Source organism: Agelaius tricolor, unplaced genomic scaffold (assembly GCF_023055355.1).
Source record: "Agelaius tricolor isolate 1412-34295 unplaced genomic scaffold, bAgeTri1.0.p SCAF_17, whole genome shotgun sequence".
NCBI lineage: Eukaryota > Metazoa > Chordata > Aves > Passeriformes > Icteridae > Agelaius > Agelaius tricolor.
The window spans coordinates 4368902-4386046 of NW_027269277.1; the positions used below are offsets into that span (position 1 = coordinate 4368902).

Consider the following 17145-nt stretch of genomic DNA (forward strand, 5'->3'; position numbering starts at 1 on the left):
AATTTCCAGCTAAGAGTTATTTTAAAATGAAGATCATGCTTAAAACAACTTTGCACTTACAAACTAACTTCAGATGCTCTCTAAGGGTGATCAAAGCTCTTTAAAATAAGGGAGCTAAAATTTGTCTGAATGTTTGCAAATTTGTTAATATTTGAAGGGAAGTTTAAATGAAAAGAACAAATATTGCAATGTAAAATAAAGAACTTCAGAAGGACAAACTTTCTTTGACATCACTCTTACACAGCTTTAAATAACTTGATTTACTACATTGGTTATTTATTCCTCTGAGGTTTGGAAATGAACCTGTCTTTGTGGAGCAAGCAGCAGCTGATTTGGGGTTAAAAATAAAATCTTCAGACAGTTTAAGTTACTTTAAAACCAGTTTTATGATGGAGGATTTTTGCCTCAGCTAAATATTGACATTCACAAAAAATAAAATTCACAAAAATAAAATTCACAAAAAATGAAATTCACAAAAAATGAAATTCACAAAAAACAACCCCCCAAACGGGTTGTAAAATTCACATGTATTTGTTTACAAATGCAGAAATCCACAAAATCTTTGACTTTCTGGATAAGCAAATAGGAAGCTGCTCATTGTAGTGAATGCAGCGTTTGTGGTTTGCTGCCACTGCTGGATGCCTGCAGCAGATGTTTGCTCACAGATAGCACTGAGCCACAGAGCAGCTCAGAGCACAGGAAGTTTGCTGGGTGCATTTTTGCAGCAGAGTTTCTAAGGCAGCTTCAGAACCTGCAGGGGACAAACTCATTCTGCCTCCTCCTCCTCCTCCTCCAGGGAGCCCCTCTGCCCCTGGGAGCCCAGCACAGAAGCAGTTATCAGCTTTTAGTGTGCTCCAGCTGAAACATGAGCTGCAAAGATGATCCCACTCAAATCAGGGGCCTTTTCTGGTGAAAAATAATGAAAATTGCCCTTACACTAAAAGCAGGAGTTCTCTGACATTCCTTGTGGAAACCAGGCAAAGGCAGGAGCTCCCCACCGAGTGACTGAGTACAAAAACCCCAACAGCCTTTCCTGAGAGCCATAAATGCCTCACTTCTCCTCTGAGTATGCTGAAATGTAGCCTGGAGAACTTAAAAATATTGAAAATACCCTGTAGAAATACTCACATTTTCTCAAAGCAGACTGGAAGGGTTAACAGCACACAGCTAAAGCAAAATAGCTCTTTGAGAGATGTTGTTTTGGTGCTGAAAATGCTCTGCTAAACACAAATGAACCAGTCTGAGCATCCCTGGAAATACTGAGGACAGCCCAGGAAAATATTGTGTGGCCAAGCGAGCAGAAGAACTTTGACAGCAGCACTACCCGTGCCGCTGTTATAAAAATAGAATTCATTCCTACCAGAAGGCTCAAAGCTTTCCTTCTCATCCCTCTGACTTCCAAGGTTTCTAATTTTAGCAACTAAAGTGGGACTACTAATTCAGTCAGTGCTTCCCATTCTAGTCCTTAATTTCCTTTTCCAAAAATGCTCCCAAAGCAAAAGCAAGGGGTTTCCAAACCAGGGTTTGTTCCCTCTCCCCACATGGGTCCCATCCCACGCTCCCTTCCCTGGCACAGATGAAATAAACCTCCCTCACCCTGCTCTGGCCAGCACCTGAATTATAAATTTTCACTGCTATAAGAACTCAGTTTTTTATTTCCTTCCAAGAAAATGCACAAAACCCATTTCTGTCCCACGTGATCGCCTTGGATTGTGGCTTCCAGATTCCTTTTGATCAGATGGATTTCATAAGTGTGATGTGAACTTGCACATATTAGGCTGAAAAAAGACTTACTAGAGAGAAATTTGCTTCTGATAATAAAACACATTTTTCTAGAGGTCAGTCTTTCAACACCACAAATTTTTCTGCATTACCAAGCATTAATTTCCAAAGATATTGAATAATGTAATCTCATTAACTGAAGCATAGTCTGTAGCAGGGAAATTTAAAAAGACTCTATAACAGTGTGAAAAAGAAAAATATGATTTTACCATTGAACAACTCATAGATTATTGTAACTGATTATTAGTTGCTGCAATTTAGAAAAGAGCAAAGAAGAATATCTATATAAATTCAGAGGGAGAGAAAACTGTTGATATTAGTACTTGAAACATAAAAAACATAATTACACCTTTTAAAGTCTATCAATAATTAATTTATTAGAAGAAAAATCTCAGCTCCTGACCAACTCATCACTAACACAGAGATTATTACCAGTAATTAAATGTGGACACTTGGGATTACTGCAGACCTTTGTCATATATTTATCATCTTTTATTTGATTGATTTTCTTCCCAAAGAAGCTCTCCTGGGAGAAAAATCTTGTTGCCAGCTTGAAATGCCAACCTTTATAAAGGATTTCTGGTACTACACATGGAAACACCCACGCTCTGGCATTTCTATAAATGTCTACCTATAGCTAAAATTAATTTCCTCGTGTAATTGTAATTACATGCAGATTCAATGATGACAATGACAATGTGGAAGGCTCCTATCTGCATTTTCAGCAACCTTATATATAAATTTCTTTTGAGCACTTACTTCTTACCACTTTGTGACATTTGAAATAAAAAAAAAAAATTGCTTTTTCCTAGTTCCCAAAGTAAAACTTTACTTCATCTTACTACAAGGCCACTTTCATGAGTAGCAGACATGTGGGAGGCTCAGGAGACACCAGTCTTGTCATGCTGTCAGAGACTATAAAGCACAAATTCTGTGAAATTCAGGTCACTGGCACCTATCTGCCTTCTTTAGTCAGCTCCACGTTCCTGGAGCTCCAGGGATCCCCAGGATCTGCTGCTGCTGCACCAGTGCAGATGAAAGGACACCAAAGCCTCAGATCTGAGGCTCCTCTCCCAGAGGAAATCCTGTAGAAAGTCCCAGTTACCTGAAACTTCTATAAATAACTTATAACAAAAAAACCAGTTCATTTGAATCAGAATTTCTTCTTCTAAGAAATCAGATAAACCACTGAGAGCAGAAGAACCCTGAGCTGCAGAGATGGTGTGAGAATATTCAACACCCATTATTTACTTGTTTCCTAAAGAAGAGACAGGAATAGTTGGTAATGAGATTAGAATAGTTTCATAATGGGTGTTACTAATCTCAGTGGTCAAATTCAAGATATTTATTCCATCTACATATATAATTTATTCAGATGCAAAGATTCCAAAGCTTCTTTATCATTCTGTTCTTCCACTCCTCTATACTCAGATACTGAATTATTATTAGTACAAGTTAAAAAATAAAAAAAATTATTTGTTCTTCTGCTTCTTTAACTCATATATTTATTATCCTGAAGACTTCTCTACATCAAATTTGTTCAAAAACAATCAAACATGGCCTTGTTACAAGGGGCTTTACTGATCTCTCTACCTCAGAGAGCTGATGCTTTCACCCACTGAATCTGCTTTCAGAATTGTCATGCTGAGCTAAAAATAAAAATGGCATTTGAGGTTTTCATTCTGCTCCCCCTTGTTGAGGGGAGAGATAACAGAGACAGGAAATCAACCAGTGTAATCTACATTCAAATTTGTGCTGAGGAAAAACAAGAGGGCAGGTGGGAAAAGGAGCTGGGGGCAGAGGGAAGGGATCCACTGGAGTTTGCAATGATGGGAGATGATCACACAGGGGAGCAGGGCAGCTCAGGGAAAACAGGCAATTCCTCCTCCTTCCTCTTCCTCACCTTCCCCATTCCCATGGGAACAGGTGGCCCTGCCCTGCCCAGGGCTGACCTTGGTGCCATGAAATGTTCCTGTCCTCCAAACCCAAAATCCTGTGTTTCTGCCATGAAATATTCCTGTCCTGCAAACCCAAAATCCTGCCTTTGTGCCATGAAATATTCCTGTCCTGCAAACCCAAAATCCTGCCTTTGTGCCATGAAATATTCCTGTCCTGCAAACCCAAAATCCTGCCTTTGTGCCATGAAATATTCCTGTCCTGCAAACCCAAAATCCTGCCTTTGTGCCATGAAATATTCCTGTCCTGCAAACCCAAAATCCTGCCTTTGTGCCATGAAATATTCCTGTCCTGCAAACCCAAAATCCTGCCTTTGTGCCATGAAATGTTCCTGTCCTCCAAACCCAGAATCCTGCCTTTGTGCCATGAAATATTCCTGTCCTCCAAACCCAGAATCCTGCCTTTGTGCCATGAAATTCTTCTCCTCCAAACCCCAAATCCTGCCTTTCTGCCATGAAATATTCCCGTTCTCCAATCCCAAAATCCTGCCTTTGTGCCATGAAATAAATGTTCTCCAAAACCAAATCCTGCCTTTCTGCTCCTGTCCTCCAAAACTCCCTTCTTATCTTCCTGTTGAGGAAGGAAGGGGGAAAGGACAGGGAGCAAGGCTGAGCCACCAGGTAGAGAGAAAATTCAGAGGAGACACCAAAAGGTTTCAACTGGATTCCTGCACATTGATCCTTTCAGCAGCAGGAGATGATATTTGTGTGATAAGGGAGAAATTTCTATTTGGTGCATCTTCTGGAGGATAAATATTGCAATTATCATAGCAATAATACCAGTTGTAGCTAATACTTACTGTTAAATTTGGCTTTAGACTATATGTGTATATATATATAGTTAGACTATATGTAAACTGGGTTTTTTTTGGTAGCCTGGCAAAACAATAAAAACAGGGCATAAATTCATTTGCTAAAATAATACAATGCAGTACAACTTAGTTGTGTTGTGGTTCTCTGGAGTCAGAGGACTCCAGAACGTTTTACAAATGGCAATTTATCCATGAAGTCACAGCAGGTTAATGAATGCTTCATTTGCTGACTTGCATTGGTGGTGGTTTGTTTGAAGATGCAGAATATCATCATTTAAATATGCTCTAATAGAGCAGAATTACTTCTGAAAACACTGCATATGTTTGGATAAAGGCAGCCTCGTATTTGCTTTGTGCAGAGTGTCCTGATATAACTGCAAATGAAGGAGCTCCAGGCAGCCTGAGCCTTTGGAAGCAGCAGGAACGAGCAGCCTTGGGGCTGAGTTTGCAGACCCATCCATCCCAACCTGGCTGCTCCAAACACAACCCCAGCCCCTCTCCTGAGCCTCTGCAAGGGGCTGAAATCAAGGACAAGCTGAGTTCTGGATTAACACTGGTTTAGTCTTTTTTTTTTTTTTTCCTGGATCCAAATCAGTTCTTGATTACTGAATGAATGTGGAAACTCAAAGACTGATAACGTTATTGTTAAAAAGACCTTTCTTAACATTTCATTTCCCTTCATTTTTCCCTTATATTGTAAAACACCTTATGTTAAAATAACTTTTTCCCCTTTGAGCTGTTTCCAGATTAATGAAGAGTGTAGTTTAGAGAGTCAGGTCTGAACAGAACTCTGAATAAACACATTATTGGACATTGCTACCCAAGGATACTCTTCAAGTATGGGGGAGACACTTGTCAACACTTCATGTGCATAGCCCCAATGAAAAATAATATTATTTTCCAATCAGTAAAACTGGGCAGACCCATTTTGAAGCTACAGAACACAGAAATAACTTATATTGGCCTTTCTGAGCAGCCAGAACCCACACAGTCATCCTCAGAGTGATTTCCCAGCATAACTGCAGGTAGGAAAAAGAAGGTTTTCCATATTACAGATACTTAAATAAAAAGCAAAGACAGAATTTATTCAGCAATTCAGAAAGGAAATAAAACTCTAAAGAAAGTAATGCTCAGTTTTGTTTCTTTCTGCAAGAGCAGGAAGGAATAAATAAAACATGAGCACATTTCCTGCAAAATTGGCAATAAAAGGCTCCTCCCTCAGTCACTGGAGCTGAATATGTGTGATTCTCCCAGACTATCTTAATTATTCCACTTATCAGAGCAGCACTCAGACTGCCTGTCAGCCCAAAAAAGCATCTGGAACATCTGGCACATCCCAGGGTGCACCCGTTACACAACACCCAGACCTACATTGCTTCTGCACAGGTTTTAATTCCCAGCATGTGCCACTAAACTTTGCATCCTTTGTCAAGCTGCCTCTGCAGCTCCAGGAACACTTCAAGAGCATTTCCATCACCCTGTGCCACGGGGATGAGCTACCAACTTCCTGGGATCAGCAAGAAGGGAGTAAAAAGCAAGTGAAGCAAGTGCTGTGTGACAATGACCAGAAAACACCATCATGCTTCAAATGATCTTTCAAATAAAAAGTGACTCCTGGTCTGGCACTCTCAGTGAGTGCCATTATTTCTGTCTGACTGTCAAGGGAACATTGAAATGAAAGAATTGATCTTAAAACTCATTAAAATTTAAGTCTTTTCAACAGACTGAATTCTAATTCACACACACACAAAAAAAATTTAGAAATTCCAATCTATCCTCCAGTTTTTTAATATATGATACTACAAAGGAAAATATCCAATTACTCTGTAGATAATAGGCCCAGAACATTTATCACCAAGTAAAACCAGATGAGAGATCATTATCCAATTGGAGAATTTAATGTGGTAACCAGCAAATTGAATTTCAGAGCTTCAGAAAGTTGTGCCAGTCTGAGGCAATAAAACCACAGAGCTGAACACTGTGTGGATTTCCAGACTGGATCTGGAAGGAGAACTTCAATATTCTCCTTTTAGATGGAAGCTGGTTGCCACAGAGCAAAATGGAACTGGACAGCAGGATAGGTACAGTTTTCTATAACTTTTTGTAAAATCCTGAAGATTTTCCAAGATTTTTTGTGGTTTGTTTTATGGTCAAAAATGCAAAATGAAAATTTCCCAGGTACATCTGGTCTACTGAGCTGGATTCTTGTTTGTTAAGTTAATTTTCTGCAGAATGAGCTCTGGTAATTCAAAATAAAAACATATTCAGATTTTAACTCTATCCTTGTAAGCCCATATTTAGGTTCAACCTGGTAAATGATGTCACTTCAGAAGTGAAGCATTAGTAAACATAGAAAGTCATGTTCCAAGAGATACTCTATTAATTAATAATTATTTATAACAGCCTTGCTAATTGTAATTGACTCTTGCTTAGGTTCTGTGGCATTGCATATCAATTAAATTCGAGTTATAAATATATCCTGGAAGGGGGCAGTGTTTCTTGACAGGAATATTTCACTGCAACATGGCTTCATGCATCATTTTATATCCTGGGCACGCTGCCAATATTGCATTACCTAAATATCCATTTTATATAGGAACTCTGCATCCTCCCAGCAACTTATGAAATCAGGCTAATTGTTTAATTTTAGGTTCCAAATCAACATCCCTTCCAAAGCATTAATCTAGTGGTGAATCTCTGCAATTACCAATTTTGCAAAACTTCTTACGTCTGGTAATTTAAACTACTGTTAAGTAAGTGCCTTTTTGGATTTTTTTGCTACATATTTATGTCAGTGCTTAGAAAATGAAGCAATGGCTAAGTGATGCTCAATTCCTCCTTCCATCAAGCCATCTTTGTTTGATTACAAAACATTATCACCTTCCCTTCACTAAAGATGATGAAAATCCTATTTATCCTCTCCATTTCCCAAAGCATTTATCTGGCCTGAAATTTTGATCTATATCCAGAAGTTGTACTGGGCATGTGTTAAGAGAAGAGGATTTCATGGAAATGTGATTCCACCAGTTCTGCACTTTTACCTTCCATTGAAAAACACAGAGCAAAAGTAAGAAGAGAAGCTAAACCAGTTTTGTCAACATTTTAAATAAAAATGTAGCAAAAGCTGTTTTAAGGTGATTTAGTCTCATTATCCAAAAAAGGTTTATAGATCAAAATGCTTATGAAAATCCTGGTAACACCTTTAGATATTAAGGAAATGAGCTGACCTACTTAAAACTTATAAATTTATGTCTAAGAACACAACAACTCTGTTATTTTTCCTTTTTGCTATCAAGCTGCTATGGAATGTTCTTTGATATTTCATTTTTTTTGTTCTGGGTAGCTCTCTTTCAAGATAAATATGCCCTTTTTTTTTTTTTTTTTTGCTTGGCTTTTCAGAATTCTTTCAGTATTCCAAGTGGAAAGACATTAATGTGAATGATTCTGTGCTGGCAAGAACCCACAAAATCTGTGTCAGCAACTCTGTGTGTTTGTCGACTCAGTTCCTCTTGTATATTTATAAGGCAGTTGACAAAGTGCCTCGGATATTCTGATTCCTGTGATTATCTCCTGAAGGACTGCTAAGGTCTCTTTTAATGCTGCTCCAGAAATTTATGGTGATAAAAGAATTAATCCTGCTCTGTCAGTCCATGAAGAATCATTTTACCTGTGCCCTCCTCTGTGATCACTGCATGTGGAGCTGAGTTTGTAAACACTCCCTCACTTCTAGGGTGAAACAACTGCTCCATGTTGGCTCTTCCTGTTTTCCAGTTTCCATCTTTTCCTTCAGACCCTTTAGATTTGACATTTTATGTCATTCAGGTATTTTTAAATATTTACTTCGTTATCATCTAATATCATACTGCTAATCTGTCACATCAATTAATTGCATGATGGTGTGGAAATCATGCAAGAATATACAACTTCAGTCCTGAAATCAAGGGTGGAATTTGCATCTTATTCAAAGTGACCAATTTGCTCTCTCTTCAGAACACAGGTGAGCCAACAGATCATCAACAGAATTATAAAAACTGACCGAAACCACCTGATTCATCTACCAAGTTATGGAATCTTGTTGGGGTTTGTTGCAGGTTGTATAATAATTTTCTCATTCATCCTGATGAATTGCCTGCTGATTTTCTCTCCAGGTTTGAAATCCTTTGCTTTAACTTTATGATGCTGATAATCTCTGTCAGAGAGATTTAAATCCACAATTTAAGTAAATAAATTTAAATAAACAGTAACTCCATTAAGCTCATCTGTTTTTACAAGACACAGTAATCAAAGTGAAAATACAAAAGCTTATAAATTAATGTATAATAAATCATTATCAGAGGCTGAGTGCAGGATCCTTATGAACCTTCAGAGATAATACAGTCTAATTAAACTAAACTCAGTGAGACTGAGTAATTAAGAGCACGATTTTATTAAAGAATCTGACAGCAAATGATTCTTGCCTTGTGTTTTGCTGTTCTGTCCTGACTTTGATGAGAAAGCTGTCGTGATACTGACATTGAAAAAGTGACTCTTAGGAGAAATTCATCATGACACCAACACTGAGCAGCTCTCTCAGGCTGTGAAATGCAGCATGGAAACATGAAGTAGAGGACTGAGCCTTTATGCCTGGATCCATCCTACAGGAGAACACCTGAATGCCTGCATCAACCCTAAAGGAGAGCATCTGAATACCTGGGTCAGTTCTAAGGGGAGAACATCTGAATGCCTGCTTCTATCCTACAGGAGATCCTCTGAATTTCTGCATCCATCCTACAGGAGAACCTGTGAATTCCTGGATCAATTCCACAGGAGAACACTTGAGTACCTGGATCAATCCTACAGGAGAACATTTGAATGCCTGGATCAGTCCTAACAGGACATCTGAATGCCTGGATCAGTCCTACAAGGGAACACTTGAATGCCTGGATCCATCCTAAGAGGAGAACACCTTGATTTCTGGATCCATCCCCCAGGAGAACACATGAATGCCTGCATCCATCCCACAGGAGAACCCCATGGATTTCTGGATCCCTCCCCCAGGAGAACACCTGGATTTCTGGATGTGCCCCAAAAGAGAACACCTGGATTTCTGGATCCATCCCTCAGGAGAACACCTGGATTTCTGGATCCCTCCCCCAGGAGAACACCTGGATTTCTGGATCCCTCCCTCAGGAGAACCCCTGGATTTCTGGATCCCTCCCCAAAGAACACCTGGATTTCTGGATGCACCCCAAAAGAGAACACATGGATTTCTGGATCCCTCCCCCAGGAGAACACCTGGATTTCTGGATGCACCCCAAAAGAGAACACCTGGATTTCTGGATCCCTCCCCCAGGAGAACCCCTGGATTTCTGGATCCCTCCCCCAGGAGAACCCCTGGATTTCTGGGTGCCCCCCACAGCAGAAGCCTGGCTGCTGTCCCCGTGGCTGGGCAGGGAGGTGCAGGCTGGGCACTCACGTGGTAGAGGGGCACGGTGTTGTTCTCCGCCAGGGAGAAGCCGAGCACGTCCTGCTGGCCCGGCTCCATCCTGATGCTCATGGTGGAGGCCAGCACCGAGGGGCTGATGGGGAAGCCGGGGGTCCCTGGCCCTTTGCCCTTCCTCCTGGACCTCCTGGCCGTGTCCCTTTTGCTGTCCTTCTGCGCCAGGGGCTCCTCCTGGATCACCAGGATCTTGTCATCGCTCAGGTAGCGCAGCAGCGAGTTCTCAGAGTCAGTGGTTGGAGGGGGAGGAAGGCAAAAACAAACATTAGGAAGAGGACACAAGCAGAGAACCTTTGCATTTGCTGGGAATTCCCTGATGAAGGCAGGAATGATGCATCTGACTCCATGTTCTCAGAAGGCTAATTTATTATTTTATAATTGTATATTTTATAATTATATTATAACGATTATCAATAATTATATTAATAATAATATATAATACTATAATATATAATACCTAATAATATATAATCATTAATGTAATACCATATAATATAATACCATATAATATAATACAATATAATGTAATATAATATAATCTAATATAATATAAGAATTATTGTATTAATTACATTATACAATAATCTATTACTGTTATTATTTTGATATTACTATTGCTAATATCAATAATATTGATATTATCAATATTAATATCATTGTATATTTATTATATACTTATTATTATTTATAATTATAACTATATTATATTAAAGAATACTATACTATACAATACTAAAGAATACAGAAAAGATGCTTAATGCTAAAAAGATAACAATGACAACTCCTGACTCTCTCCGGAGTCCTAACACAGCTTGGCTCTGATTGGCCAATGAGTCAAAATAATTCACAGCAGAATCCAATGAAACAATCACCTGTGGGTAAACAGTCTCCAAACACATTCCACACAGGAGAAGCAAATCAGATAATTATTGTTTTCCTTTATCTCTGAGGCCTCTCAGCTTCCCAGGAGAAAAATCCTGGCTGAAAGGATTTTTCCAGAGAATGTGAACCATTTTTGGCTGGCCAGAGACCATCCCTGGGTCCTGTTAAACTGGGAAAAGTCCTGGGAGTGTCCAGGGAATTGTGAGGGCTCTCCCTGCACTCCATTCCACATTCCACCAAGGATGGTGAAAGGGAGCAGACACAGAAAACATTACTGGCTTGTATCATGCAGGGAGCATCTCTGGGACCATTCCAGACCCCAGGATTGTAATTTCAAGGAATTTGACAAGCTGGAATAACAGTTTTAAGGAGATGTGCAGCAAACTTGGGCACAGTTTCAAAATGGGAGCTGGCCAGGCAACAAGTCTGTTACTGTCTGCAGCAGTGAAATATGAGCTAAACACACATCAACAGATTTGGAATAAATCAGAAAAGGCTTGTGCCTTAAATAAAATTTATTTTCTCTTGGAATGGAAGTTTACTGAAAAAAAAACGTAGTTTAAAATCCTGTATTGATCTTCAAGAATATAATTAATTTTTTGTCACATTTTTAGGAGTCAAGTTGAACTCCTCCCAGCTTCCAGACCATGCCTAAAAGATTCTAAAAAATAGTATTCAAGAATCTTCAACAGTCAGTGTCACAATAAATATGGTTGTATATTGGAAGAATATTCTTTTGAATTATATGTTTTCTTTTTGCCAGAGGAAATAAAGAAAAAAGAAACTGTGCAATCACTTGTCTTCCTTGGAAGCTCATAATTCCCACTGGGATCAATGGAAGTTTTTGTGATAGAACTGCTGGTCTCAACACTGACAGCACAGTTGCTGATTCCTGTTCCAAATTTGAATTCATACTGATCAAAATGTTCTCAGAGGATGCTACTTTACACCTGTACCATCACTTACTGTTTTCTACTGTTTTCTAGAGCTGTGCAGATTTGGAACTGATTGTTTTTAACACTTATCTGAGCCTTCAAAGTACTTTCCCCCCTGATGTTTATGTTTCTTCATACTAGAACTAAATTCCTCCTTCTAATACAAATTTTTAATTTTCAGAAATAGAAACAGAAAAGCACAGACACTAAACAGGCTGGTTTAGATCTTCTGTGATGCTCAAGTTAAAAAGAAAGAAAATATTTTTTTTTCCTGTGATGCTCCTTAAGCAACAAAGGAAAAACATCTTGGAGAAGAGGAGAGAAAAAAAAATACTCACCTCTGCTTCCCCTCTTGTACATGTTCTGTTCTTTGGGCTCCCCAATCCAGCTGTACTCAGTGGGCATCGAAACCGGCCTCAAATCTCCTGCAAACAAGGCAAGGAAAAGCAATGGAATTCTGGAAGGCGAGGAATGGCAGGCTGGAGGGTCAGCAGTGTAAATGAAATAAATTCCAGGTGTGACACAGCCCCTCAGAGCTGTGGCCTTCAGGGACATCCCAGAGCCTCCTCTTCATCACCCCCACCTCAAGGGAAGCACCACCAGCTCTGGTGAAATTCCTTGTAAATGTAAAGCAGATTACAAATTTATATGAAAACTCTGCTCTGTATGAACTTCCTCACTCATTAAACAGGTGTTGGGAATAGAGAGAGAAACAGATTTTAAGAGAAAATGCTGTAGGAAAAGTAGAGAGAGAATTAATACAGATGCAACAACACAGATCTGTCAGGGAAGCATAAGCCCCCTGACCTGGGAAATCCCAGGGTGAGAAATTAGGGATCTCATTTCAAGGAATATTAATTCCCACTGGCTCAGGAGGAAAACCTGGGGCTCAGTTTGGGGACAAGAGCCAGCAAAGAAGATTCAGCCATGGGGGTTTAATCCATCGTGGGATTTCATGGACTGGGGCAGTGAGACCCTGATGTGCCCAAGCCCCAGAGCAGGGATGGGAGGGCACCAAACCAGGAGCACCCCCAGATCTCCTGAAAATCAGAGGGGAGACATTTGGGGCACTGAGATTTGCCCAGATTACACTTTTGTGCATGAAATTTAGTGTATTAATAATCCAATGGAAAAATTCATTTCATTTTCTACCTCACACCTGAGACTACAAACATGGGATTCAACTCCTAATCCTTAGGAGAACACTATCAATTAAGAAAAAACCCTAAATTAAAAAAAAAAAAGCACTAATATAAAAAGATAGAGAAACAAGATTAAAAATTTTATAAAAAGAAAACAGGAAGGCACAAAGCAAGAGAAGATCAACATAACCAAACTGAGCAGTTTTTCTGTAAAGAAAGGAAAGATCTGAAGCTCTGAAATGATTTATACCCAAATACAGATACCACAGCACAACAGACATCAAAAATAGAAATTCAGGACAGGAATCACACAAGCCAAATGAACAAGTGATTTTGTAAACTGCTTATTTCACTTCCAAGTCCTTTCCCAATAAAAAGTAACCTATAAATTGTTTTGACATTGCAGCTTGGATATTTTTCTGAGGAGCAAAAAATTGTTGTGTACAAGCATACCAGAATAAAGTGAAAGAAAAAAAAATATTTATGATGTTTTTGCCTCTAACACATAAATGGAAGATGTTTGAAATGCATTGCCAGAAGAGCTCTTTAGACCAGAGCATTTTAGAGTCAGGAAAATAACAAAGTATAATGTAAAGTAAAACAAAAAATGCATTGCAACATTGCTAAAAACAAGCTTATTTTCATAAATACATTGGAAAAAATGGATTTATTATTTATCTTCTTGCATTTTGCATGTACTATCAATACCCATTACCTGCCTGAGTACCCATCCACCTGCACAGGAGACTGATTTCTAATAGAGGCTGCAATCCTGGAAGGTCCAAGGCTGGAATTTTGGAGCTGTATTTTGTGTCAGCCCAAGCAATAATGAAAGTGGCTGCTTGGCCATGAAAGGCTTCAGAAGTTTTATTTTCATTTCTTTGCTCCTGGCTCTGTGGTTCCAGCATCAGTTTGTTGGAGCTGCCATAAATCCTTTCTCTTTATTGAAAGACACATTGTCACTGTGGTGATGGATGTCACCTCAGTCAGAAAGTACAAAACCTTCCCCTACACTAGAACATCATTTGCATGTCTGGTAATCAACAGATTAATTAAATCTGTAGTTTGAAAAAAAAAATCTGGTGTAGCAGTCATTTTTGGGAGAAAGGAGTATTTCAGAGACTTTAAAACCAAATTCCTTCTGGATTTCAATCAGAATTGTTCATCAGAGACAAAAGAAATCTTGTGTACTCCTGGGATCAGGCAGAGAGCCCAATATTTTAAGTCACCATGCAGGAAGAATTTATGAATTCAAATACACCCATCTGGCTCCAATTTTAATCACAGTTAAGATTTCTCTTTATCTTTCATTCTAATTCTGTTTTAAAATGATGTCACTTCCCAAGGAGATAAAGAGTGAACATGAATGGTCCCAAGATGGAATCCTGTTCCTCAGCATCACAGCTCTTTCAAGCATCAAGCAGATGACTGAAGCACTTACTAAAAATATCCTGCCTATAACAAAGAATTGTTAAGATTTCCTCCCCTGAAAAGGTTCTGTGTGCATATACACACAACCATCCAGTCCATTTTACTTGCCACTTTTGCCAGAAATCCAGCAGCCATCAGCAAATTACAGCAGCAGGAGGGAAGTTCCTTGTAACTGATAAACACAAGGTAAATACCAAGAGCAGGAGGCAGAGAAGCTGCATTTGAGAACATCCCTGGTAGCAAACCCCACACAGACTCAGCAGCAGAATCAGGGGCTGCAGGGCTTTAAGAATTTTCTTTTTTCCCCCCACTGTGCTCCCTTTCAGCTGCTGCTGGATCTTCACCAGAACCTCTCCTGGGATTCTCTCCCCTGAACTGCAGCAGGGTTTTAGTGCCTGTGCTCTTCACTGACACATTTTCCTTCACTGCTCTGAGCTCCTGAGAGGTTTTCCCTTTACTAAATTTCAAAGACAAAAACTTAGGGAGTTGTTGGGGCTTTTTAACAAAATGAGAGAACAAAAAGATCTCAGAGTAGTGGAATAAAGGACTTATGGATGGCTTGCCAAATATAAATAAATATCTATATAGATCTCAAAAGATAGCAGCTACCCACAGAGAACACTATGGTCTTTGCTTTCTCTGAGGCACAGAAATAATGCCATTTTCAAAATCAGATATAACTCCAGTTTTCAAAAGAAATCTCCTATCTGAAATTTGTAAGCCTTACAAAACTGTCCTACTGCCTTGAAAATAAAGCAACTGAAAATACATGGCACATACACTGATGTATTTCAGCAGTATTTTTCTCAAATTCACTAAATACCAAGCAATTCAGTTTAAACAGAGAAACAAAAAAATATCAGTTAATTTTCAACAACACCTTTTGTATAGACCCATAAATTCAAATCCATACACTTGTATACAAGCACAGGTGTGATTTTACACCTGTACACTCAATAGCATACACTGAATTTCTATAGAAAACCAGAGTTAATTATTGTTTAATAGCATTTTATATATTTAGGCATCCTCATCCTAAGATTTTGAAAAACAGTTCCAGCACTAATGAGTGCATTGTAGGATACTCCTCATGCATTTAATGCAGTGCTGAATTTTGGAGGACCTTCCATCTTACAGACACTTTCACACTACAAGGCAGCTCCTTCACTGAAGTTTAACAGCCCAGAACATTGCAAGTGGAATAATCTCCAGGAGTTTGGGAGGGGAAATTGAGTAAATAAAGATGCTGGCTATTCAAATAATATGAATTTAATTACCATTCAACGTTCCAGAATGAACTGCAAAATAACTGTATAAATAACTTACTCCTGACCAGGAATGTTAGTGCGTGATTTTTCTAATTATTCCTTCATGCAAAATTCTGTTTACTGTTCAGAGCCAACTGGTCAGAGTCTGACAAGAATGAGATTTTGGGGGGTTGCAGAGTCAAGAGCAGAGTTTGTAAATCAGAAGGAGCTTGAGGAAGGGCAGCCTACCATGGGTGGGGGTTTTCTCCCTTCTCCGCACGCCCGGGGCTCTGCCCCTCTCGTACTCGGGGCCCCCGGGGTGTCCTTCCCCCTCCAGCAGCGTGTAGAATTTCCCACTCTCGTGCTCCAGGAAATAGTTTGGAGACTCAGAGCCTTTCATCCCGGACTTTCCGAACTTGCTGATGTCATCACAAGACATTATTCCAATTTCATCCCTGAAAACAGGAGGTGATGGAGAAATGAAGCATTTAAGGGAAACTTCCAGCACGCGACTGCCTCTCCCAAACGCTACAAATAAAACAATCTTGCAACTGAAATGTTCACTTGGTAAGTGAAGCAATTCAAGAAATGTAAATTAACAAAACCATCATGAGGTGCCACTTTAATTGTGAGATAAACATTCAGGAGTTTTCTAGGATCTGAAGGAGAACATAAGAACTTGCTTTAATGTGAGCATACAAGGGTTTCCCTTGCAGAAGTGCTCCAGAATAAGATAGAAGTAGACACATAAAAGTAAATCAAACTAATTGATTAAAGACTTCTTTAAATACTTTCTTGATTTAAGGCTAAACCCACATTTTGTTCAGCTAGCTGAAAGTTTAGTCACTCAAAACAATAATCTGGTGCTTAATGTATTTTTAGCTCTTAATTTGATTTATTATTTACTTTGATGGTGGGGCTGTTGGTTTTGGTTTTGTTTTATAAATCTAATGAAATCAAAATGTAAAATTTTATTTTTCAAAACCTCAAATTTCTTAGGACATAAATACCTGGGGCCATAAAGTCCTGACATAGGGGAGAGAATGAAAACATCCTGGAGTGCAGAGTTGTCCATTTTTGAGGACATGCCCATCGTACTCGTTGGGGTTGTAGAGCTGCTTGTGGGGCTGGTTGGAATCACAGGCTGCAAAAATCAAAAAAGCACATGAAGAATAAATTGATGTTTTCTGTGCTACAAGAAACAACAAAATCAGTGTGCATAATTTTAGGAGTTTTGACCTCTTTTTTTCGATTAGCCATTTTTTTTTAAATTTCTGAAGTTTCTTCCAAAAAGGTGTCCAGTGAAACTCTAAGCTTCAAGAAAGTTATGAAAGAAACTGATAAACGACCATTAAATTAATTTAAAAGCCACCTCAGGGGAAAATCTGAGACTCAATCAAAATATGATCTTTAATCAATGCAGAAAAATCAATTATCTGAGGAGAAAGGACACACTGTATTAAATGCCATTAATACAGAA

General features: G+C 39.0%; 1 protein-coding gene across 2 annotated transcripts in view; it reads right to left on the minus strand.

Annotated features, from left to right (window-relative positions):
- LOC139597161 (connector enhancer of kinase suppressor of ras 2-like) overlaps positions 1–17145 on the minus strand; it is a 175386-nt gene that overhangs the window by 37797 nt on the left and 120444 nt on the right. For both annotated transcript variants that reach the window (XM_071442186.1, XM_071442187.1), the window contains exons 11-14: positions 16676–16809; positions 15915–16120; positions 12184–12270; positions 10005–10258 (exon numbers count right to left, since the gene is read on the minus strand). In XM_071442186.1, coding sequence (XP_071298287.1) covers positions 10005–10258; positions 12184–12270; positions 15915–16120; positions 16676–16809 — 681 coding nt within the window. The remainder of the gene's footprint in view (positions 1–10004; positions 10259–12183; positions 12271–15914; positions 16121–16675; positions 16810–17145) is intronic.